At 48.2% G+C, this 23,541-nt stretch overlaps 8 protein-coding genes across 8 annotated transcripts; 4 read left to right on the plus strand and 4 right to left on the minus strand.

The window, feature by feature from the left end:
* Positions 1-340: 340 nt before the first annotated feature.
* Positions 341-2,329, minus strand: EDB93DRAFT_1256285 (aldehyde dehydrogenase; the record flags this gene model as incomplete). Its single annotated transcript, XM_041453918.1, has 13 exons — positions 341-443; positions 500-572; positions 634-672; positions 735-794; positions 861-916; positions 967-1,041; positions 1,094-1,191; positions 1,275-1,370; positions 1,483-1,701; positions 1,752-1,821; positions 1,875-1,913; positions 1,969-2,243; positions 2,300-2,329. The coding sequence occupies 13 exons, from the start codon at positions 2,327-2,329 to the stop codon at positions 341-343; spliced, it is 1,233 nt and encodes a 410-aa protein (XP_041301725.1).
* A 1,860-nt stretch (positions 2,330-4,189) lies between these two features.
* On the plus strand, positions 4,190-6,045 carry EDB93DRAFT_1256287 (uncharacterized protein; the record flags this gene model as incomplete). The annotated part of the gene is made up of 18 exons (XM_041453919.1): positions 4,190-4,229; positions 4,279-4,297; positions 4,350-4,428; positions 4,490-4,503; positions 4,556-4,654; positions 4,703-4,712; positions 4,767-4,784; positions 4,836-4,861; positions 4,913-4,938; positions 4,988-5,022; positions 5,082-5,106; positions 5,156-5,322; positions 5,377-5,477; positions 5,527-5,586; positions 5,638-5,774; positions 5,827-5,851; positions 5,899-5,944; positions 6,001-6,045. The coding sequence occupies 18 exons, from the start codon at positions 4,190-4,192 to the stop codon at positions 6,043-6,045; spliced, it is 972 nt and encodes a 323-aa protein (XP_041301726.1).
* A 3,494-nt stretch (positions 6,046-9,539) lies between these two features.
* EDB93DRAFT_1265809 (uncharacterized protein) lies at positions 9,540-11,932 on the plus strand (the record flags this gene model as incomplete). Its single annotated transcript, XM_041454246.1, has 9 exons — positions 9,540-9,623; positions 9,676-10,052; positions 10,109-10,340; positions 10,665-10,964; positions 11,013-11,218; positions 11,293-11,344; positions 11,527-11,642; positions 11,781-11,841; positions 11,891-11,932. The coding sequence occupies 9 exons, from the start codon at positions 9,540-9,542 to the stop codon at positions 11,930-11,932; spliced, it is 1,470 nt and encodes a 489-aa protein (XP_041301727.1).
* Positions 11,933-15,273: 3,341 nt separating this feature from the next.
* EDB93DRAFT_1095477 (peptidase family C50-domain-containing protein) lies at positions 15,274-15,706 on the minus strand (the record flags this gene model as incomplete). The annotated part of the gene is made up of 3 exons (XM_041446692.1): positions 15,274-15,368; positions 15,393-15,487; positions 15,543-15,706. Coding segments are annotated over 3 exons (354 nt in total), but the record flags the coding sequence as incomplete, so codon positions are not given.
* Positions 15,707-16,219: 513 nt separating this feature from the next.
* Positions 16,220-17,594, minus strand: EDB93DRAFT_1256293 (uncharacterized protein; the record flags this gene model as incomplete). The annotated part of the gene is made up of 3 exons (XM_041453920.1): positions 16,220-16,900; positions 16,951-17,102; positions 17,273-17,594. 3 exons carry the CDS (start codon positions 17,592-17,594, stop codon positions 16,220-16,222), a joined length of 1,155 nt encoding a protein of 384 aa, XP_041301729.1.
* A 2,497-nt stretch (positions 17,595-20,091) lies between these two features.
* Positions 20,092-21,238, plus strand: EDB93DRAFT_1265824 (uncharacterized protein; the record flags this gene model as incomplete). Its single annotated transcript, XM_041454247.1, has 5 exons — positions 20,092-20,501; positions 20,548-20,651; positions 20,702-20,787; positions 20,835-20,928; positions 20,979-21,238. The coding sequence occupies 5 exons, from the start codon at positions 20,092-20,094 to the stop codon at positions 21,236-21,238; spliced, it is 954 nt and encodes a 317-aa protein (XP_041301730.1).
* Positions 21,239-21,323: 85 nt separating this feature from the next.
* Positions 21,324-22,706, plus strand: EDB93DRAFT_1265826 (peptidase family C50-domain-containing protein; the record flags this gene model as incomplete). The annotated part of the gene is made up of 5 exons (XM_041454248.1): positions 21,324-21,384; positions 21,452-21,665; positions 21,720-22,217; positions 22,265-22,429; positions 22,485-22,706. The coding sequence occupies 5 exons, from the start codon at positions 21,324-21,326 to the stop codon at positions 22,591-22,593; spliced, it is 1,047 nt and encodes a 348-aa protein (XP_041301731.1). The 3' UTR covers positions 22,594-22,706.
* An 87-nt stretch (positions 22,707-22,793) lies between these two features.
* EDB93DRAFT_1265830 (uncharacterized protein) lies at positions 22,794-23,239 on the minus strand. The gene is made up of 2 exons (XM_041454249.1): positions 23,011-23,239; positions 22,794-22,952 (listed from the first exon to the last, which is right to left on the minus strand). Exons 1-2 carry the CDS (start codon positions 23,203-23,205, stop codon positions 22,902-22,904), a joined length of 246 nt encoding a protein of 81 aa, XP_041301732.1. The 5' UTR covers positions 23,206-23,239; the 3' UTR covers positions 22,794-22,901.
* Between the last annotated feature and the right edge of the window lie 302 nt (positions 23,240-23,541).

The following is a 23,541-nucleotide window of genomic DNA, read 5'->3' on the forward strand; positions in this document are numbered from 1 at the left end:
ACCGTCAGTCAAGGCTGGATTCAGGCCTGATCTACTCGACGCGCAATGTCACCGGTTAACATAGCTAGTAAATCTTAAATACTTACATGTCCGGGTTTGATGGTCCATGGTAACCAATCATACTAGGTCACAATTGGTTCAAGCGGATATCTTGGGGCATCAAAGAGATTACACTGGTGCTATGCAAGGCTTTCTCGTGTCTACTACGTAATAGTACTGTAATCGTAATATCGGTAAGTATCGTAGGGTAAAGTAAAACTTCATAGTGGAACCTAAGGTAATGAGTTATCCAGGTTCGGACCCATCTCTCACACACGACAACCTTCGAGACAAATATATCTCACAAGCTGCTTGGTGGAATGGGCGTGTACACCGCAGCAGTGATAGTTTTCACCGCCTCTTTCGAGTGAGGCAGATACCTCATCGCTAGGTTCGCCTCAGCCCTATCCATCGTCATCACATTCAGTTCAAAGGTAACCAAAACAAAAGGAGAACTCACTCTCTCGGCATGTCCATAGAACTACGAAGCTGCGTAAACGTATCGTATGTATATTTCGAAAATTGGGATCCGTCTGTCATGGGGTTCAGTGTCAGCGACATTCTCTGAATTCTCAGGTGGAGTGGAAATATCACAGCCTGACTCGCCCACTCCCGCAAACGGTAGTTCACTCACTGGCCGATAAAAGTAGGTGAGCGCCAATTCAAGCATGACGTCCATACTGCCAATAACACACCTGCGAACTGTTGCAAGGTGTCGTTGAAAACAATACCACCGCTCCGTGTTTCCGAAATAACTGTTGTACAAAATTTAATTGTAATTGTTAGCATAAACCGACCGTCATCAACTAAGTGAAACATACGCCGTTGCTTCAAGCGCTTGTTGTCACTAAAAGCGTACAGGACTAGCGGATGAGATCTTGTTGCGACAAATCAGTCGACGAGTGAGATATTAAGAGAAGAGCTTACCGTGCATTAACAAAGTTGATTGCCTGATCAAGAAAATCCACGGGCACGATAGGCAATATTGGGCCAAAGAGTTCTCTATAGATGCCATGCTATCAGGAACGTATTTATAACAACAGGCAATACTGACTCTTCTAGCAAGGAATCGCCGTCTGCAACATTCTTGAAAATGGTGAGTTCGAGTCTCTTCCTCGCAGCGTCAGCGCGACCCGGAGGAACGACTTCACCCTTTGTGCGGGAAAGAAGTGAAGTGAGGCGATTGTGGTGCAAATGTGACACGATACTACCAAACAATGGCGAGTCCAGCGTACCATTTGGGAAGAATGCGTTATAATGCTTTGCAATGCCTTGACCAGCTCATCCTGCTTGTCCCGCTGTACGAGGACATAGTCAGGTGCCACGCAAATCTGTCAGAATTTCGGTTCAGTACGAGGAGTACCCCCAAATTGGTCAACATCGACTCGCCTATCCTGCATTGTGGCACTTGCCCCACAAGATCCTCTTTGCGGCCAGATCGACATCATAGGCCGAGTCGATAATGACAGGACTCTTTCCTCCTAATTCCAGTGTCAGTGGCGTCAGGTGCTTAGCTGCAGCGCTGGCAACGATCCTAGCGACCTTGCCATTGTCCGTGTAGAAAATATGGTCCCATTGAAGCTCCAGAAGCTTTGAAGTTTCAGGGATACCACTGTTAACGATGCGGTACATATTTGGGTCGAGGTACTTCGGGACTATTTCCTCCAAGAGCTGTGAGAAGGTAGGGACAAGCGCTCAGAGGGTTTTAGTACGGCAGTACAACCTGCTGCGATCGCTCCAATAAGAGGTTGGAAAGAGAGCATCATAGGGAAGTTCCATGGCCTGTTTAAGTAAGACGTCAGAAGGTGAAATTGAGACAGTATTTTCTTCCTCACGAGATTATCAACACAGTGCCCTTCGGAGCCTTGTATATCCTGGAACATGCGCATATTACTATCAGTCACATTAATGGATGATCCAATCACTCACGTTGGGTTCCATGGTTTCTGCCGATCAACCACCTCAGGATGTTCAGGCTTGGCCCGCTCTGGGAGCCGCTCTGCACTCTTCACGGCTCTATCAATAACGTTGCCCAATTCATTCGACAGGGCTTCTGTTTTTGGCTTTCCGAGGTCTTTCCATAGGGCATCGCAAACGAGCCCGCGTTCATTCTGCGCCATGCGTGCAAGCTGGTATAGCTGGTGCTGACGCCAGGGTAAGGGACGCGTCAATCCGCTACGGAAGGTTGCTTGAAGAGCCCATCTCTGATCTTCACGGCTGATTTAGATCATACGACGAGTGCTGAACAGACAGCACTTACTTTTGGAATGGTATTAACGAATGTCGTCATCTTTTAGTCGCAGAGTAATCGATGCAGTGAAAGGGAGGTTCAAGTTAAAGACTCGAGAAATACTAGCAGTTTTATGTAGAGCAACACGTTTCGTTCATCCAAAGCCGGTCGACGGGAAATGGGACTACTGGTTGTGATAACATACTATCAAAAAATAACTTCCAAGTCCCGGTCGCAGTAAGGCCGATGCGAAGCCTCAAGTACTTTCAAAGTAGGTGTTAGGTATGACTCCACAGCTATCGACCCTCTCTTCGTACCCTGACATGTTAGCAACGCAAAGGGTCTTGATTGAAAGAGCTCACGGTAAGCATGTTTCATCGACGCCAACGCCACGCGGTATACACGTGACCACGCGGCCTCTCCTCCGATACCTTGTCTTAGACTCGTGACCAGCCCGTCTAATGAGGCAAGCCGTCGATACTAAGTTGGGCTTGACAACGATAGTCTTTTGGAAGCCAGTCATGTTGGCCACACATCCGCTCTCTAGAATCAAATGACACAAAATGTCGTCAAGCTACCATTACTTCCGTGGACTGTTCGCAGCGTTCTGTCAATGTCCTCATTTGGATACGCTCAGAATGTTGATTGATGCCACGAATATTGACGTTGACCCTACAACGGAGCCATTATCATCTCGACATACATCGCCTCAACTAGTATTGGATGTACGCTTCGCTAGTAAGGTCGTGGATACAGAGGCTGTCGCTTGTATCATCTTCTCTACGCTTCCTTGCGTCGACAAGGTCTACCACTCCCCGTATTCCAGCCACGCGAATGCGTGGCGCGAGGTTCGGAACTATCTTAAAGATCTCAAATCTTCCGCAGTCGTTGAGAGTCCTTGATTCGAAAATGCAGCTGCAGGGGCCTGAATCCGTATTCAGATCTGCTATTAGGAGTTGTCATCAATCTTTAGGATATAGGAAGTGGAAACGAGCGATGGAGATCTGCGATGAACGTATTTACTGTAGGTGATCTATACATACTCCACGATTTGACTTCAGACCATACCGTATGCATAGACTCAAGCAATAATAACAGATCGCGAGAGGCTTGCGAGCGTTGAATGGTCAGCCAACGTGACTAGGCCGAAGGTTGTTTGTTGTACAATGTTCTACTGTACTACTTCGACTATGCATGTGGTATTTGACGTTCAACTGATGCTATTTTCGTTGTTCTCTTCGGCCTGACAGTCAACGCTGGGGTGCCAGCAATAAACCTCGCCTCGCCTCAAATCGTATCATATCGGCATACAATGTTTACATGCTGCTCGTGAACATTCTCTGGTGGATGTCAGTGAATATGTTGACTTTCTTCCTCGCCAGCTCGCCTTCAAGCCTTTCCATTTTGTCGCAGGTGTTAGCGTTATTATATAATATCAGAGGCTATTTCTATAAGTAAGATCATTGAAAGGGCAGGTGCCGATTCGGAGCCTACCGGAGAGTAGCACCAGCCGCGAACCGGAACTCAGCGGCTCAGCCCTGAGCCGATCATCGCGCGCGGAGGCGTGATTAGACTTCGGCTATTACCGGCCAAGTAACCATCGTGAAGGCCTTCTCCTTCGATTGAACTTCGCGAGGACGCTTGCATGTACAACACTTGTACTGAAAATCTTGATTGACCAAGTAAGGACTAGTACTACAAGGAATTATTCAAATGAATGAAGCTAATTGCCGATGCCATTGATGGGCCTGATAGTTCTCGAAAGTACCGGAGGTCGGATTGCCTCATCCCACGTAATTTAGCTTCTCTGGTCGTTCAGATTCTCTACTCGTTCAAATCTCGTTTGTGGAAGCGCTCCATAGCACATATATCTGATTCATATGTTCCTCTCATCCTCCCCTTACTCTTTCATCCCCTACCATGAACGATACCCTCTCCGTCTTAACTTCACATTTCATTGGTTAGTATCATATTTCATATTTTCATGACTTCCTGCTGACTGCTATCAGGAGTCATTATCTCCAGCATGTGAGCTTATTGCGGTCGATCCTGACTTTGTTTATCATGATCTTTTTACTAGGTTCTATGGCTTTGCTCTTGCCCAGACCTGGTGGTACTTTCGAACTTATCCAAAAGACAGATGGTCTATGAAGGCCTTGGTAAGCACCGCATATCATATGTATATCATCCCCATTTGCAAATCTCCAGCGTCTTTTTTAGGTAGCCTTTCTGTGGTTAAGTTTGTCACTTGAAACTAATTGGTTTGTACTGACTCATATTCCTTAGGGCATTAGACACAGCACAACTCGCCCTTGTCGCCGCATCAATATATCACTATGCCATAGTTTGGCAAGGCGACATCGCAATGTCATCGCATATATCTAAGTATGTCATTTCGCACTTGTCATTCTATTCATATTCATTTTTGACCAGAACGTTTGAGGTGGGCTTCTCTTGTTTCATGATATCATGGCGTCGTAACCTCTCATTACTACAGGCATCAATGGGAATTACTGTAGGTTGTCCAACATCCCTTTTAATCATAAGCATTCTCACTCTATCATAGTCAATAATAGCTTTTCTCGTGCAATTGTACGTCTGTTATTTTCCTTTGTGGCGATGAGCACTCATTCCACTTTCCAGAACATATGTTTACCGTATATGGAGACGTGAGGTCTATACTAACAGTCTTGAGAATCTACGCTCAAAACTCTCTAGTTAGCTTTGGAAACACTCTAGTCACATTTTTCATAGTAAGTTTAGGAAGTCTGCATTCATGTCCCCATTTACTCGTAGCGCTGACACACCGCAGGTCCTTTTGGCATTGGTTGCACTAGGTAAGAACAATCTATCGTCAGCCTGACATAGTTGATTGATAACTCACAGGATCAGGTGGAGGTACGCTCAGTTTCTACTCTATGTCATCTTACTCGAACTGGTCACAGCAATGGTTGTCAAAACGTGAGTTTTCTTGGTCCAACACTGGACTAATTGACACTGGCATTTCTCCCAGCATCCACGATCCTCTGTGGGATAGCACTCGTGTTAGCAACGTAAGCTCACCTTCATATCTCTTGGCAAACTTTCACACCTCACGCTACCCTCAGCTGCCCGCTTCTAGTTTTTACTTGTCTTTGATGGCATGCGACTTCCTCATTGCCGCTACGCAAGTGTACTTGTTTCATAAGTCCCGGAACGGGAGAGGAAGGTTCGTCCTGTCCATTGTTTTTTAGTCTTATGGGCTCATTTTTGTCCAGACTCGGCGGTCTCATCAGCAGATTGACTGTGCTGGTTGTCAATGTGGGCTTGATAACTACGTAATCGTGTCCCCATACAGCGCTGTTTCCACCACTGACTCGTCATTTCAGTATAGATGTCACGCTATTTCTCATACTGGTACGGATCTCGACGGAAGAGGTTATCCCACTCACAATCTCTCCCTTTCAGTTTCTCGTCTGCCCCCGCAATGGTGCCTTTCTCGTCCCATACACCCTCATGAGTCACTGTGCGCCCCTCCGCCGCTTTACCTTCTATCACATATTTATCCCGCATTGCAGGCTATCTAAATAGTTTCCTCAGCGTGTAAGTCTATCTTCCCACCTCAATAACCAAAGCCTCATCCCCACAAGTCTTAACTCTCGTCTTGAGCTGCGGGAACTGGCCGATAACAACGAGGTAGGCCATCTAGTCCTTCTCTGGTGCTGACTGTACCTGACGCGGCGCCTTCACAGTATGCTTGTCCCAGCATCTACACCATTACTTCAGAGCTGGCATGATGTGAACTTCAGTTCCCTCTATAGAACCCTCTTGTAGGATATAGACATTGCACCGTACATTTATGTTACTGCAACTTCCTCAGCGAAAATTGTTCAAACTCTCTGGTCATCCATCAGTGTTAGTGCCCTCTTCAGCAAATACTACTCCAGTCTGCACCATCGTCATTTGTCTCCCCTCTGGCAGTCATCAAGACCGACTGAAAGTAGCTTTACCAGACGGACACAAATTGAGCTGCTGGAGGTTAAGAAGCCGAAACTCGACATTTTGTACGCTGAGCCATGTTTAGACAGACTTTGGTTTGTTTTTCCAGAAGGACAGCGGTATTTATTTGTCTCGGTGGCTCACCATATTCTGCGTCTAGGGTGTAAAGTACGATGAGCGGCCAAAGTCACTCTATGCCAACCCAGAACAAGCTTTCCTACTAGTAGATACCGTAGTCGCACAATGCTCAAGGCCTCTGGTGGAATGTTGTCATTCATTATCGCGTCATCCTCCAAGAACGACAGGTCTCCACCTCATATTCTTATCTCAAACGGAGCTATGATTGCAGTATCTGAAAAAGCAAGCGCGTGTCAATATTAGCCGCAGGATTCTCGTAAAGCCAGAAAGCCCAAAGAATAAGAGCTGTGTTGATGAGATGGACCGATTCACGACATGTTGAGACATACTCTGACATATCGAAGTAAGGCATAAGAAGGGGTTGAGCGATGAGCGTGCCACTCGCCGGCGGTCAAAGCCAAAAGTAAAAAAAAAAACCGAAGATCCTGCATCGTCAACCCAACGCTGAGGATTAAACTTGTGCGGTTCTGTGAAAGCCTCAGGATCGTTTGCGATAGCCCTAAACGACGGGCGTCAGACATGAAGGTAAGAGGACGGAACTGATTGCCTACTGGACAATGGTTGCCAATAACAGTTGCACCTGCGGGAATGATGTAGTTCTTCCAGATTATGACCTTAATCGCGCGATGGAAGATCCGCTGCGGAAGAAGTCCGAATGGACCGGGGTCGGTTTCGTCTAGCAACGCAAGAGGCGCAAAAGAGTCCTGAAACAAGTCATAGCCCAGCTCCAGTTCCGACCCAGCTCCATAAGGAAGTTCCAGTTGTCACACTGCGCAGCTTGCTTAGTTCAGGAGTGAAAAATAGCGATGGTAGACTCACATTCATCTCGAATTTCGTGGAACTGTATCTGTAGAACAGTCACAAAAAAAAATGTCGTCGATACTCGTATAATTTGATATCTTGGTGGCCGCCGTTTGAGATGGCTACGTTGTGAGCTCAAGGTGTGTCTGATATTAAATGTCGGATGCTCATTCCTCGAGGATGACTCCTATGGTCTATCATGACTCGATGAACTAACTGAAGTGCGGGAACATGTAAGGTGACAGAAGCCATGCTGAGGATATACCAACGACATATAGCATCACATGCGGTCCAAACAGATGCAGTCTCAGAACGGAGACACGGAATCAACAAGAGGCAGCAGGGTTTATCATCGAGTGCGATGTAGATGTGGAAAGCCCATGGCGAGGATAGCAAGGTAAGTGATTTGCAAAGAGCATCTCGCGACGAAGCCAGTCACGGCGTGAATACTTGTGAATGTAGACCGCAAGGTTGTTGTAGTGGTTTCTCCAACAATAGTGGATGTCCCCGCCGGTGGTGCGTTTAAAGTGTCAGATTGCGGACGAGGACGCGGCGGTTGCACATGCATTTTCTGAACCAACGCATTGACGGTGCGATGCCTGAAATATTTGTCATTAACATCCTGGTTCTAAGTTGGTGAAAACTTACAAATTCATGTGCTTCGAGCCGCGAAGACGTCAATGATTACTTCAACTTAGATCACTGCCAGTGCAATGTAGGCTCGTGATTAGCCTGGCTTATCAACGTTGTGGTCCAGATGAGTCCAAGTGCGATGTACGCGTGGTATACACTAGCGGAGCACGTCAGTGATGGAAACAGGTGCAACACGATGACGAACATACCTCAGTAGTGTCAAGACAGTATTGAGATGTTCGGAAGATGCGAGAGGGCCTTTGAACTTGGTGCTTATGTACTGTAAGTGGTTAGCCAAGGTAGCCTGGAGGATCGTCGTGCAGAGGTAGCACATGGTATGGTAAAGAAATCAAGAAGCCGCCATGACGCGTGGTATTAAGAAGGTGAATATGATCAGGATCATGACATAGCGCACGTACGAAAATAGTAAGGGATTATCGAAGAGCACCCAACATGTGGGATTGTTGTAGGGCTCGTCGTCGATCCGAGATTAAAGTGCCTCGAGCCCTCTGACGTTGCAATGAGGATGCAGCGAGGTGTTGAATTTCTAGCCAACCGGCCACAAGATATTGAATATTGCAAGGTCTGAGCGTGTTAATCTGGTTTCATCATGAAAATGTTGCTCCGAGTCGCGTGCTTTGACAAAAAATATCTCATGGATGAGTCCAATTGCAAGAGGGTTGCGCTAAATTATGTAATTTTAGAGATTTGAATTACCGCCGTGACTCTCGAGGCATGAAGTTTGTCCCCCAGGCTATACAAACGCTCAAAACTCAAATTTGCCAAGATCAAACTCTGGAAATATTCAGAATCGAGTCGAATCATCCAGTCCTTGAACGACGAATTGCGGGCCAAATACCATGCTTGCTTCGAATTCCCTGGGGCCTGGACCTCACGATATAGAATTAGCAATGTCTTTCTCCATTCCATCATCAAGGTTTGACTGGGAGAGATTAGGACCTCACCCTGAACTCACTTTGCGACGAGGTGTTGATCCTCCAGCCAACTGGTTCCTACCCTCCGTAAAAATATACATTTCAACTGTCTCCACCGGTCTATCAGTCCATCTTCCACCTCGTCAGCGGCTGGTCGGGCGTAATGCAACAACCTGTGACATACAACATTTCTGAAGGTCTGATTCAGTGTTTACACCGTGATAGAGCTCAAGTTGATTTGCACTTTAAAAATTTTCAACACGAACCAAGTCCATATCAATTCGCAGCTCCAAAGTTTTTTTTTCTTTCCATTACATCCGTTCGAAATGTTGCATTCATATCGTGATGCTTTTCAGACCTTTCCCGCCTAGTATCGGAAGGGATCGCCTCCAGTCACGCCTGATGCTGACCGTTCTTCAGAGTTCCATCGCAGACCTGGCTCGAAGCACCGACAGAAGTTGAAATGCCAGCTGGTATCCCAAACAATCAGTGTCAGATCGGATGGTGATAAGGAAGCTTCATCACTGCCTTTAGTTTGGGCGAGTGATTATTCACGTTTCATCTGGCGCACAAAATCGAACATTAATATTGGTACAGGTTGAAGTCCGGGACAACATTATCCCGCCTCATGCTGTTCCATTTACATCGGATGGTCGTGGTCCTCTTTTCATTGCCAGAGCTCATCTAGAAGTAAGTCTTCTCATGCAATTACACTATAAATTGCGACTCATGAATACAGGGAACATTTTGTAGTTCTGTTCCATCAGGCATCATCGTGCTCATTAATGTCACCAGCGACAGTTCTAGGTAAGGCTGGTCCTCAGCTCACTGGCGGTGCCATCGTTAGCTATGGAATTCAGGATATAATGGTATTAATCACGATCTCTTTGGTCGTCGTCCTGCTGAGCATATATGACCTAGGTGACCCGGTATGATGTACTCGTGTGCGCCGGACGGCTGAGTTGGGAGATCCCACATTCTTCTGGGGCAGGCTTTATGCGTCAGGACACCGTGATCACAAGACATGACATCAAATTCGATACCGAACGAACGCTCATTTATCGTCAGGATATTTCTGAAAACGCCCATAATCTCGCAGACGAGTCAAACCTTGATGCCAGGGCGGAACTGGGTACTTTTCGCCGTGACTTTGCGCAAAGTGGTAGTGTCACTACGGCCATGACTTCCGCCACTGGTAAACCTGAGTATGCGCCGGTGTCCCGTCCAAATGCGGTAGCATCATCGAAACCTCGAGTTCGTCTAGATTGCGCCATTCAAGAATCTGACGGGCTCTCTACGTAAGGTGACGTTATTAACTGAGGGATGTTTTTCAATCAACAAAGGATTTTTACAGCGTGGTTAGCGCTGCTGAATACTCTGCAAGCGAGCAACGCACTCCGGTCCGTTCGTTCGGTGGATCCAAAATCACAGGGTTTCGCGAGGCGGTCAATGTCGATCACCGGAGCGAATATAGCAGTCTACCGCCTGAACCTCCAGCTCAATCGGCACATGCGGGTTTTGTCCAGGATGTCTTGCCGCTTCGAAGACATCCAAACGCTGGTATCACTGCTTCCACGCCTGTACTAGTAGATCACCACAAGACAGTTCTTTTCGACTTCGGCAAGCAATACCATTAATCCTCGGTTCGTTAATAGTTCTCGTCCCTCGCTGAAGGACGACTCTCAAGCTACCTCCACGCATAGCTCATTTTCCTCTCACAAAATGTCGAGTGATTCGCCACTGCTACAGCTTTCTCTCGTGGCACTTGGGCAGGCACCCAAGGAAGCCCCGTTTTAGGTCTCTGCACCCTCGATGACGTCAAAGACACGAGCATATGAGCCAAAGTTGAAAGCCAGCCAACCGTCCCGTACGCCCTCCCACAGATAATATTGGCACCTCTACTGATTTAGGCGATTTTGGGCATGTCGATCAGTATTATCAATGGGCATATCCTGTTGCCAAGGCACATGTATGGCAAAGTGATGTGCAGGACAACAAATATCAGTCAATGGATACCCCAAGTCGTGTTCTACAACCCCCTACAACCCCCTACATTTCCATCCACTGATCCACCCCCAGCTCAGAGCTCTCTCGTTAGCGGTCATACAGATATCGATCTACGTTCGACTCGTTATTCAAATCATGGCGTGTCAAAGGGTCCCACCGAGACGTCCTACGAGGACGGAAACACGACCACCTTGGAGGAGCAGGTGTGTGGCTGTGGCTTGGAGCGTGGATGTGACTCCGAACATCGGCAGCTTGTCTCCCGAACAACTTTTGGCACCGAGGCGCAAACTTGTGATGGTGCCGAAAGCGATGTAGTTGCCAGCGAGCTTCCCGCGCCAATCGCCATCGATCCGTCGAACGCCGGGATCGTGACGGGCGAAGTCGATGTTCTTCCTGACCCTGTGCGACACGTCACTTCTATGTCTCAAGCCAAGGAGAAGCCTGGTCAAGTCTCATCGTACGTCTTTCCCGCGCTGTGTTCACCCTCGACTAAAATTGTCTAGCACTTTGGATTGATCCAACGCTATGCAGAGCGGATCGTTTCGTTGGTCAGGTGTTGGGTGTGGTTGGGAAGCTTCCGAAGGTCAATGCCGGCGAGCATCCTCGTTTTGAATATGTCATTGCATTTTCAAGGGAATCTGGAGCTTGAAGACAGTTTGTTCCTTCTCTGGACGTTCATACAGAGAAGAAACAAACACAGGTCTCAAAATTTGCCAAGAACGAGCTCATGGTGATTAATATTGATTTGACATTGGCTGTGGGCAGGTAACAGGCATGAGAGGGGCTCTCGCGAAGGTTCAACCGACTTCTTCACCCGCATGTACTGAAGTTGGAGGGAAGCTTTCGAGACATATTGAGAAGCATCGGTGGCTTGTAGTCAAGTGTTTCTGTTGGCTGAGTAGACTGATTAGCCACCTACTTGATGTGACCAGAGCCAATCTAGCTTACATATGTATCAATTCTGGAGCACGCAAATGCAAGTGTTTTTCATTTCAGTAGTAAACATGTCTATTGAGAAGAGTGGCTTTCCTGATCAGCGAAAGCTTGTGGGCAATAACTGAAAACATAGAATCGATCGTGGTATGTAAAGCGTTCCTTAAATTCATGTCTCTATTTCATGTACTGAAAGATCTTCAAAAAGGACAAGCAAACGGATGAGATACATTACTGATGATCATGGGTATACTCAGTAGAGGTGCAACAAATAAAGAGCCAGAAGCGAGTCTAGCGTCCACCATGTCTTGGTGCTACATGAGGATTAGCGCTCGAAGGTGTGGTGGAGGTGGGTACGGCAGTATGCGATTGGGAAGATGACTGAGCCTGAGTTGTGCCACCAGACTGTTGTGTGGCATTGCTATTGGGAGGACGTGGGATGCTTGCAGTAGGCTTCTTCTATTTCAAGGGAATTATTGGCCTCCGCCTTTCGTGTGCTGATGCGTACCTCTGTGTGATATGAGATGAGATGGGGTTTGAATATCTGAGAAGGGGAGTGTGACATACGCGTCGAGCCTGGCAATGAAAGACATCAACTATTGCTGAGGGATGCTCGTGCGGTCTTATCGTACGAGCCAGACACGATGCGTGTCCCATCCGGCAAGAACGAGAGTGAGTTAACTGAGCTGGTGTGCCCCAACAAGGGTTCGCCTAGTGGCTGCCCCGTCGCTGCATCCCACAACCGCACAGTGCGATCATCCGATCCAGTCGCAATGCGAGTCCCATCCGGCGATAACGAGACTGAGTTAACGTGATCAGTGTGTCCGCTGATCACAGTCAGAACTGCCGTCCAGTTGACATCACGTCCGGATGCTACACGAAGAGAGTTCGGAAACCGTGCAGAAAACGTTTTCAATAGTGCAGAGTTGAGTGGAGAGAATGGAAGTGCTGATACATAGAGATGAGGTGTGCTGTGCAAGATCATGCCGGCGAAGAGTTGAATGAACCTCTGCACGTCCATTGCAGCGGACGATGCATCTTCGTATCCGGCGTGACCCTGTAATTGCAATTACGCGTTAGTGAGCATGTTATCTGATGCTCGATAACCGAGTGCTCACCTTCAACTACTCGGCAATGAGAGGAAGGGCGGGGACTGCGCCGCTGAGCGCACTGATAAGACCGAGTACTTCGAGCCAGAAGAACAGTCGCTCATGGTCGAAGAATGATTTTGTTTCTGTGCCGAGTTCTGAATCGAACTTAGTGGCTTGTACGTGCGAAAGCCAGAACGGGCAGGCATAGGATAGATGTGGGGAGATGCGTTTGGCAGCTCGTTCTCGCAAACCGGGATCTTCTGAGTCGGGGAGATAGGATGATCTTGAGTCGCAGATATTGAAGGAAAGTTCGTCTTTCATCACTCCAAGCGGTGCGAAAGCGAGGTTTCGTTGAACCTTCGGCACGTCGACGAAGAACTCTCCGCTGTGTGATTCGTCTGTCAGGGAATCGCGAAAGGATGCGTGAAGGGGTCGAATTGGGGTGGATGGATGGGCGGTGCCGCTGAGGAGGGATCCCATGTATTCTATTATAACCTCCACTTTATAATGCTCGCTTGCATCTGGGAAATGGCTTCGCATGGCATTCAGGGAATTCAAAGGGAGGGTTCGACTGTGCAAAGAATTTGTCCCATCACGGAACGAAACTTCGCAAGCTGTGTTTGCTGAGACTTGAGGCTGATGTGTCTATCCTTTGGCATTATCTGCATCAGAATTAAGTCATACATATCATACAACAGGTGCTCCCGTTCGACGGGATCGCGTGAAACCATGACATTGAACGACTGGTCAGAAGATAAGCCAGGAGGTGCTTCGATCGATTCGCAAGCAAGACGTGCCCACTCGAAAAGACCGTCAGCTTTCTCGGCGAGGGCTGTAAACTCCGTGCTCCCAAAATGCTTAAGCCTTTGCAGCTTATTCGACACGTAAGCGTGAATATCGCGTTCCGCGATTTCTGGTCGGATGTCGTCCATGGAAATCCTTTTTAACGTGTTGAGCGCCATCAAACACGTTCTGAATGTACCGGAGGGGGCGAGAGGTGACGATAAACCGAAAGTTCTTTGGCAGCTCTGTGATTTTGGAAACATCACAGTTCTGAGATTTACCGGAAAGAATGTCAAGAAGGTCTTGGCCGCCTCGCTCTCGTCCAGTGCATCGATCACGATCACGACAGGGCCCACGGTTGAATCTGAGAGCTTCTGCATTGGTTCCATCAGAAGCTTCTCCCATTGCTGGATGATGTCAGCTGCAGTCTTTAGCGCACTGTCATTCTGAACTTTATCTGTCAGGGTTCGCCTCATCCCCCAATAACGATCAGCCAGGTTGCGCGCGATGGTAGAGAATATCTTCTCATGGCGACGGTCGGCTTCTCGATCTCGGTCAAAGCACATGGTCCAAGCCCTCCTGTATCGCTGAACGTGGGCGATGGTTGATTTGCCCCTGCCTGCAGGGTCAGACAGCCACAGGACCCGTGGAACGTCGTCTCCAGTGATGTTAACACAATCTGTGATCTGGGAGAGTACTTCCGTGCGCGTCCCTTGGAGGCATTGTTTCCTGGTGTCTATCCCTACGTTCGCTGCATAATCTATACCGCTAAGGAGAAATGTATAGCTGTTGCATCAGGAACAGGTAAGATATTCACCTGTACGGTGGGTGTAAATAGCTACATCCCGAGCAACTCGGTCCCGGAAGCTTTGCATGAGGGCATCCAACGCATCGCTGTACCGTTGAATTTCATTGTCTGTTTCGGCGAGAATGTCTTTCCCGAGTCTCTTCCCTGTCATAATAGTAGAAAAATTGAGCATGCGAAATGTGCAACAGCTTGAAGACTCACAGGAGATCTTGGTCTCTGAATGATCTCTGATAGAGCGGGCGCATTCAAGGGTCTGCTGAGAGATCTGTCCAAGAATACCGAGCATTGATGAAATTTGGCCAAGCGTCTCGTCCTGGATCATGAAGTCATAGACTCGATCCAACTTGTCGACAAGACCACGGACTGCTTGATCGCGGTTCGATTGGGCGATGATCGATGTCCATCTACACCGATGATTCCCAAGCGCGTGATAGAAACGAGAGAGGAACCAAACATGATTTTGAAGCACAAGACAAGACGCCCAGTGCAATCTTTCCATATAGATGTACCTGCAGAACGAAGTTAGTGCAATTCCAATCAACATGATTGGGCCCATACATCCGCGAGGGCCAGGTGAAACCGTGAAATTGGTCCTGCCGCGCCTATGGTGGACGACGGTTTGATTTGCCGTCATGCCCTGCACAATTTTCACACACCGCTTTATTCATATGTACAGCAGTGTTGCCTCGAGGCTTGCGGCCAAGGCTATTCCCTGCTATCATGTTTAAGCAAACGTTTCTACCCACTCTTCTCATTGGTCACGCATCCTTGTAACTAGTCAAGTCATACATGCCTGGGCGGAATGGCTTCATGTCCAGCTTGATATTGCACCCTCGTCATCAACCTTGTAATACATATAAATGGAGCATGGAGTGCATAAGTGCGTCGTATTGTTTATTATAGGTAGGACGGAATCTCATATACAACTGGTGCTGCCCCAGTGAGATACTTGAGTTTGCATGCCTTTCGGGCTTGTGCAATTGCGGTGACTGCTGACATACCCTACTCTCCTCCACGAGTCGGAGTCAATCTCAGGGAGTCAAAAACTGCTTGTGAGAACTTGTCGATATCGCGGTCAGTTACATCCCAAAGATTCGCCACCAGTAAAGGGCTATGCACGATGGATGTTGAGCAGGGAGCATGGATAAAATGAACTTACGACGTACCATCCAGCAAGCATATAATTAAATGGGGTGCCTACTCTGTCAAAATCACCCATCTCCTTCAGTAACCCGCTGGAGCACCCCCACAGCATTGTCGTTGCACAGCGCGGCAAATGACGGATTTTGTGTGACCGCACGTATTGTTCTCCTCCGCCGTGTCCGAAGTACCTAAAATCATCAAGATTCGATGCAGCAATTAGTCAAGAGTCACTCACGCTACTAAATCTTTCCGCGCGAGGGCATCTAAGAACTGCTGTTCGCTTGGTGGTCGTCCAATGACTCCCTTCCAGCCTACACTCCGCATTTGCTCAAGCCATGCCGCCTTCAAGAACAAACGAGGGAAGGTAAACTCAACTCCAGTAGACGATCCCCACATGTTCCTCGTCCTGGACCACAATGTACAGGGCGTTCCTTGGGAATATATTCCGGTCTTGAGGAGCCAGAGTGTGGGCCGCATCCCGAGCGTTTCGTTCTTGCTTGATCGGGTTCAACTTGAGAAGTCGCACAAGCCTTCAGTTTGAGTACCATGTGAATGTTGACTAGCATGGTGCACCTATGGTATACTTGCCCATGAGCCGGATAGTAAGTCTCCAGAGACAAAATTTGCTGCGACCTTTGGAGAGTCGAGCTGCAAGGCTGTATCATGGAGTATATGCTGTCACATGTGCAAATATAAGATATTATCCAAGGACATCAGAATTTAGTAGAGATGAGGCCCTGGAAGAATCCTTAGCCCAATCTGCGATTGCACTTCGAGACCAGCTGCCATCATAACCACATGTCCCAATTTTTGGTCGTTTCCCGTGACGTGCGAGCGCCTGACAAGTGAGTCTGTCTGATGTGGATGAGAGATTGCGTTTGAGATGGCCTGGTGGGTATGAAGTTGGTCGTCGTGGAGCTTGGGGGTTGAGAGCGTTGAAGGACGGCGTACCGGTGAGATTTAGGCGTGATTTAGATCTTGTGATGCGCATGGGTATTTGATCTGAGTCGGCCTCTTTCCTCTTTCTTTCACGAGCCCTTTGTTCTCTATTGCATTGTATCCCCCACGCCTGAGCGGCGCTCATGGCGCCCTGAAAAAGATCCCAAGTATCGCAGAGCAGCGTAAGTCGCCGTTCAAATTTTTTAGACTCATCTGTCGGTTGCGGGAAGCGTCCCTGAACAATCTCACCAATTTTATCTCGGTTGCACTTCGGCCCTGCGTTTATGACGGCAAAAGGAGGCGCAATATGACATGCAAGTGTTGGGAAATCGGGGAAAGGATATGTATGAGTTATTGGTGACTGGCCTGGCTCTATCCTCGAAATCGGCGGTGTATAGATTACGGCCACTAGGGTGTATTGAGTTAATTTTTCGAGTTTCCACTGCACGAAAGTGAGTATTTCGATAGTGAATAATACCATGAGTAACATACCTTTGTTAAAAATGATAGAGGAGCCTTGCTAGATGACGTGCTTTCCCTCCATGAAATGATCGTCTTGACATAATCATGCACGTCTTGCAGCACATGAATATCCGGTAAAAAAAACCAGTATTTCTGATCGAAAGAATGATGCACCTCGATACCTACTGTGGACTGAAATCAGCCTTGACTCACAAAAGATATAATGTGGGTTACAATTGAGCAGGTTTTGTCTACTATCATGATGAAAGTCTGAATACTTTAAGCCAAGGCAATATTCATAGAGGCAGAACTAAAGAAACGTCAGCATCGCACATCTCATAGTCTATAGAACCGCTTGCCATCTCGCGGGGGCTATTGCGTCGAATGACGTGAGCCATACGCAGAAGATTGGTGTCATCTTGTAGCGTGAGGATGCAATAGCATCCTTTGCGGTACATTTTGAAATAGTGCTCATTGAATGCGTCGCGGGTTCGTGAAGAAAAAGAAGTCCGTGATCCCGATTGCGAGTGACCAGTAGGAAGGGTTGAATAGACGCTGGAAGTCTTTTTCTTTGTCGGGGTGAATTCGTTGTGGCTTTCCATACGGTCGTGGTTGATGTCATCGTCATCGCGGCCATAATTTGATTCTGGATTCCGAGATGAGTAGTCCGACATCTAGTACGTATACTGTGTCAATACAATGTAAGATATCTCAGTTAAAAAAACTTACTGTGGATCTGGCCGTGTCGCAGAGAACTGAACAAAGCAAGTTTTGGGAGTGAGAAACACAAGGGAAATTTAGCGGGCATCGCGATTCGCTAGCCTGACTAGTAGTAGCGTGTGTTTGAATCCGTTTATTCCGTTTAATTTAAGCACATCAATATGTCTTATCTGGATCTTATCATTACTAAATTTTATGTTGTATGGTACTTTTTGTGGGGATATGGCGTTTCGTAAATGCTTCTTCTCTGCCTATTCCATTTTTTAATCTGCCGGTCAGTGCACGTTCATTGAAGTTACCATACGTTCAGCTGTGAACTTTCCCATTGAAGTTCCAATAAATTCCGGAAATTGTGAAACAGCATTCCAAAACGTTTCTGGATGGCCAAATTGGGCCAGGACGATGCGGACAGTACGGACGGGACGGACGGTCCTTTCCAAATTTCCGGAATATACAAGTTCAGTCCAGCCCGGGGCCATGCCGGACCTGTGACCCCGGACCTTGAGTCCGGTTTGGAAAGGTTCGGGTTCGAACCGAGGTTCAGACCGACCTGCGGCAGCACTAAATAATTCAATTACTATTATGACGTTATAACCCATTCACGACGAAATTGACAACTGTCGTCACAGAACCCAAGGAAGGACATCTTGACCACATCCTTCGATTCACTATTTTCCCTCGCGTGCATACGGCTTAAATGCAATGATCCTGACACTTATACGCCCACTCTCGACCTCCTCAATCGTACCACAATCCTTCTAGACTCTACCCCCGACCATGTGAGAATGCCATTCCGGCTTCCGCACGTGCCAACTACGTCCGCTGCATCTCTGGGGCATATCACAATCTGGCTGGCACGCTGCGCTGCATCAAAGCTCCGAGTATGGGGACGCGGCGCGTTTTCTGAAGGAACAATGTTCACTCGGGGCACGGGCACTTCACATACGAGCGGGTCTTATACAGGACGGCACAGAAGATGGCGAACGGGCCGAAGGGTGGAAATGAATCGAAGAACAGATGTTTCGGGGGTGGGAACTTCTTGCAGTATGCTGTTCTAAGATTGGAGACCGGAAGGTGATCATTTTGCATTGCTTACCTATCCGGAGTAGAACACTAATATTCCTGGGTACTATCAACTTGCGTGTGACGCCTTTGTGGAGAGCGTAAAAGCATTTCCGTATGGCTCGTCCGGTCTGGAGCGCCTGGCCAGGTCAGCAACGTCCACGAATGCTCTCAGCGCGAATGCAAGCACCAAGCAGCTTGGTGGGATAATTGACAGACTAACGTACACAGTGACGCGCGAACTTTTTCTCCCTGCAAGTGAAGTCAGCCTCCATACCGCCCAGTGTTAGTGTCACTACGACCATTACTTCCGCCACTGGTAAACCTGAGTGTGCGCCGGTCACCGAAACCAGGCGTAATTAGTGACGAGGTCCTAGGCCTGCTGCTCGAGCGTCAGATTTCGACTCTCGAACATTGCCTTCGGAAGGATAGTGTGCAGACTATTGTGCGCGGGCTATTACAAGATACTCTATCGGTGTACAAGGCTACTGTTCTTCCATTGCGCAGGGCTAGAGTGCTCTTCAAATGCATGGAGCTCTTGTAGAAGGATGGGAATGCTAATGCTAACGGCAGAGAAACTTCCTGGACCGCGGAGCACCTAGGTGAAGAAGTTTTAAACCTGCTCACCATTGAGGTATTTCTTTGCCTGGGTTCTGCAACTGTATATTATAAATTTTCCATTCCAGGATCTTGAGCACGACTCCGCCTTTGTGGTATTCCGCTCAAAGTACATCGCAGCAGTTTATCTTTGGTTAAGCCTCTTCGCGTATCGTAGCGCAGGATTACCAATGACTTCGAGCGCGTCATACCATGTAGAGGAGGCGTGCAACATCTTACGCGATGTCATTCCTAACTCTTCAATTGAAACGGATCCCAAGTTAATGCGATCACCTAGTCATGCGAAGAAGCCGACAAGAGTCGCGAACGTACGTACAACGAACAAGACAAGAGCGCGGAATCTTGCTCTTTAGTGCTTCCTTCTACTGTGAAGCCATGTGTTTGTCGGAAGCTTCTCCGCCCGAAGAAAAAGCTCTACCGACCGCTGAGCGCATAAGGCTGCGTGTTGGACGGCTCGAGCGTGCGGCGATGGCTTGCAGAGTCTCCGCAGCTGTCCAATAATCCAGGGTCTGTAGTTCGGTCGTTCATCACATGTGGTTTTCTGATTCGATTCCATCAGAACAACGCAGGCGGTGCTTTAGAGTACATGTCGCAATCATTGCGACTGTGGAATCGTACCGTGGACACGCTTTCTCCATTAAGCTAGCCTTCCTCCAAACCCACCAAGGCAACCGATGATTCATATCCATTCGAGGCTACCCCTCCAGAATCGTCACCCTCCAGCGATACTCGTCCAACGACCACTCGAAATTATCTAGTCAGAAATGTCTTATGGACGGGATAGAGTGTCGAATGGTTGAAGGACTGCTTTCAACCCTATTGACTCTCACTCATGCCTACTTCACTCTTGGTTCTTCCCGCGAAGTCGAGTATCTTTCTAAGCAAACACAGGATCTCGCCGAGTCCATTAATGCCCCGACCATGGTTGCTCGTGCACTGATGCGCATGGGTGAGATCCAGTTATACCAGAGGCAGCTAGATGCAGGAAAGGACTGCTTGGTCGAGGCTGCGGAGTTGCTACAGGATCTGCCGGGTGTGGATGCAGCTGATATGAGAGGGCTGAATGGAGATTGGAATCGCTTGAATGAGCAAACCCAGGACGCAAGGGACCTCTATGAGGTGGCATGTGCGATGCTTGGTGAACTCGAGGGAATGTTGGGGTCCTTCGACGGCAGGCGAGAGTCTTGGCTAGCGTTTCAATGCACTTCCTTTAATCAAACTTTCTAGTCGCCGTAAATACAGCGTAACGCTCTCACCACAAGTTACCTTAGCTGCCGCCGGACAGAAAGCAATAGTCCCTACCTTGTTGTCTGACATTCTCCGTCGCCATAGTAAGGAGCGTTGTTTTTAAACCTTGAACTTACTAACTGGTAAACTGCAGTCTGTTTACTACACGATGATGGAGATGCTGAGATCAAGGATCTGATAGAGCGTCTTATGGCTTTGTCCACTTCCCAAGACATAAAGGTGAGACTTTGTTATGGATTTCGGATTTATAGCTGAGTCGTTCACAGGGAAAAGAGCATCCACTTATGGGGAAACTTACCCTGCATAACGTCTACGACCAATTCCGTTCGGATATGTTTCTGAGCTCTTTGGCTGAATCTAGTAGGTATAGTGTACATACCAACCACCAAGAACTCATTATTTGTGTACAGCGATTGCACTGCTGACGAGCATGACAAGCGACCGAGCGGTATCGCTTACACCTTCGATCCAAGATATCTCGAGTACTCTGGATCAAGCAGAGAAATTCTTTTGGGCTGACCTTGGACTTACTGCGCACCGGGGGAACGTCCCCCACATCCACGAAGCGACTGTAAACCTTGCACTCATCAAAGCACTTCAGACATCCCCCATTATTGCTGCGTGCCTTCTTGCAATTTACCTGATGGAGCCTATTTTGACGCTGGACTAGATGCGTCATCTGCAATTACTCTACGCCGTGAAATGCTAGAGGCTATCAAGTATAAATTCCCCGGCGTGCAATTCGACGACCTTGAATGGCCCTTTATGACGCCCAGCGGTTCCCCGCTGCCTCGGAAGAGACCATTCTAATCTTCGGTGTTTGAGAACCTCCAACACTGAGGAAGCATCTGACGATGACGACGACTCGAGTGCAAGCATGAAGGCGTACTGGGATTCCATTCGCAAGACGTATGCAGAGCAATCTTTAGACACTTCCTTGCTATCGAATACGGCCATGTCACAGTTCCCGCCTATGTCAGCCTCACACCTGACAAGAGTACCCTCTTTATCTCTCGGCAGAATATTTCTTCTGAGCCGTTGATGTTCTGTGTGCCTCTCAAAGGCCGCCGCGAATCGGACGGAGAGGAACACCTCACGTTTGACGATGCGGAAAAAGGAGCTCGCTGAGATAATCCGCTTAAGCAACCAAGGGACACGCAACGCGGTCAACGTACGGGCATCCCAGTCGCTGTCGCAGATATAGATGTAGATCAGGTGATGGTGGATCTTCGCTGCGCGTTGGAGGAGCATGGTTTGAATCGCCCCTCAGTTCCTTTCAAGTCTCCGCTAGGGTCAAGCACTAAGAATGTCTTGCATGGATCCACAGATGTCCGATCAACAACACCTCCTGATCGGTTCTCAGCAGACGCAAGTCAAACCCGATCAAGCAAGAACGAAACGCTCGGGATGCGGCCCACACTCTGGCTCCTCAAGACCGGAATATATTCCCAAGGAACGCCCTGTACATTGTGGTCCAGGACGAGGAACATGTGGGGATCGTCTACTGGAGTTGAGTTTACCTTCCCTCGTTTGTTCTTGAAGGCGGCATGGCTTGAGCAAATGCGGAGTGTAGGCTGGAAGGGAGTCATTGGACGACCACCAAGCGAACAGCAGTTCTTAGATGCCCTCGCGCGGAAAGATTTAGTAGCGTGAGTGACTCTTGACTAATTGCTGCATCGAATCTTGATGATTTTAGGTACTTCGGACACGGCGGAGGAGAACAATACGTGCGGTCACACAAAATCCGTCATTTGCCGCGCTGTGCAACGACAATGCTGTGGGGGTGCTCCAGCGGGTTACTGAAGGAGATGGGTGATTTTGACAGAGTAGGCACCCCATTTAATTATATGCTTGCTGGATGGTACGTCGTAAGTTCATTTTATCCATGCTCCCTGCTCAACATCCATCGTGCATAGCCCTTTACTGGTGGCGAATCTTTGGGATGTAACTGACCGCGATATCGACAAGTTCTCACAAGCAGTTTTTGACTCCCTGAGATTGACTCCGACTCGTGGAGGAGAGTAGGGTATGTCAGCAGTCACCGCAATTGCACAAGCCCGAAAGGCATGCAAACTCAAGTATCTCACTGGGGCAGCACCAGTTGTATATGAGATTCCGTCCTACCTATAATAAACAATACGACGCACTTATGCACTCCATGCTCCATTTATATGTATTACAAGGTTGATGACGAGGGTGCAATATCAAGCTGGACATGAAGCCATTTCGCCCAGGCATGTATGACTGACTAGTTACAAGGATGCGTGACCATGGGGTTCAAATGGTAGCAAGAGAGCAATAAAACCAATTACGATGAAGATAGCTCCTGAAATTCAGATTGGCACAGATGTCGTGAGGTTCGCGTACAGAGCAATGATCAGGGCCTGTGCGGTAGATTAGAGAGTAGCAAGACGCACTGCCGTGAACAACAAATAAACCCACCATGACGCCAAATATCCTATTTGCAGCGGCCACGATCGCGTTACCAGTTCCACGATCTTTGGTAGGAAACAATTCGGGTGAAAGGGCATATAAGACGCCGTACATGACGTTGCTCATGTAGCAATAACCACAATTCCAACCAAGGAGCGCATTGAATGTGCGTGCGGTGGCCCGGGAGATGGGCCTCGTACTCATCTTTGAGCCGAAGCAGCGTCACTATTATGTCTGCACTCTCAACGTCCACAACGAGCGTGGTTTTACCCTTAATTCTAGATATCAGTGTTGATTCAATGCGGGAGAAGCACGCTGAGCCAACCTTTCTAACTCTCCTGAGCACCTTATCTCCACCCTCCCCAAACAACATATTCCTAAGTGCCGCTATCTGTGTACTTACACCTATCCTTGAAGATATGCCTATGCCCACATGTAATGCGACTTCATCAACAACGCTTGCATTTTCCACGTTCGCATACGCAGCTCCAGGTGAGAATGCAGTAGATACGCCCTGCAGGAAGGTCCGGGAGGGCGCTG

This window comes from Suillus bovinus (assembly GCF_016758785.1).
Source record: "Suillus bovinus strain UH-Sbo-P2 chromosome Unknown EDB93scaffold_117, whole genome shotgun sequence".
Classification (NCBI taxonomy): Eukaryota; Fungi; Basidiomycota; class Agaricomycetes; order Boletales; family Suillaceae; genus Suillus; species Suillus bovinus.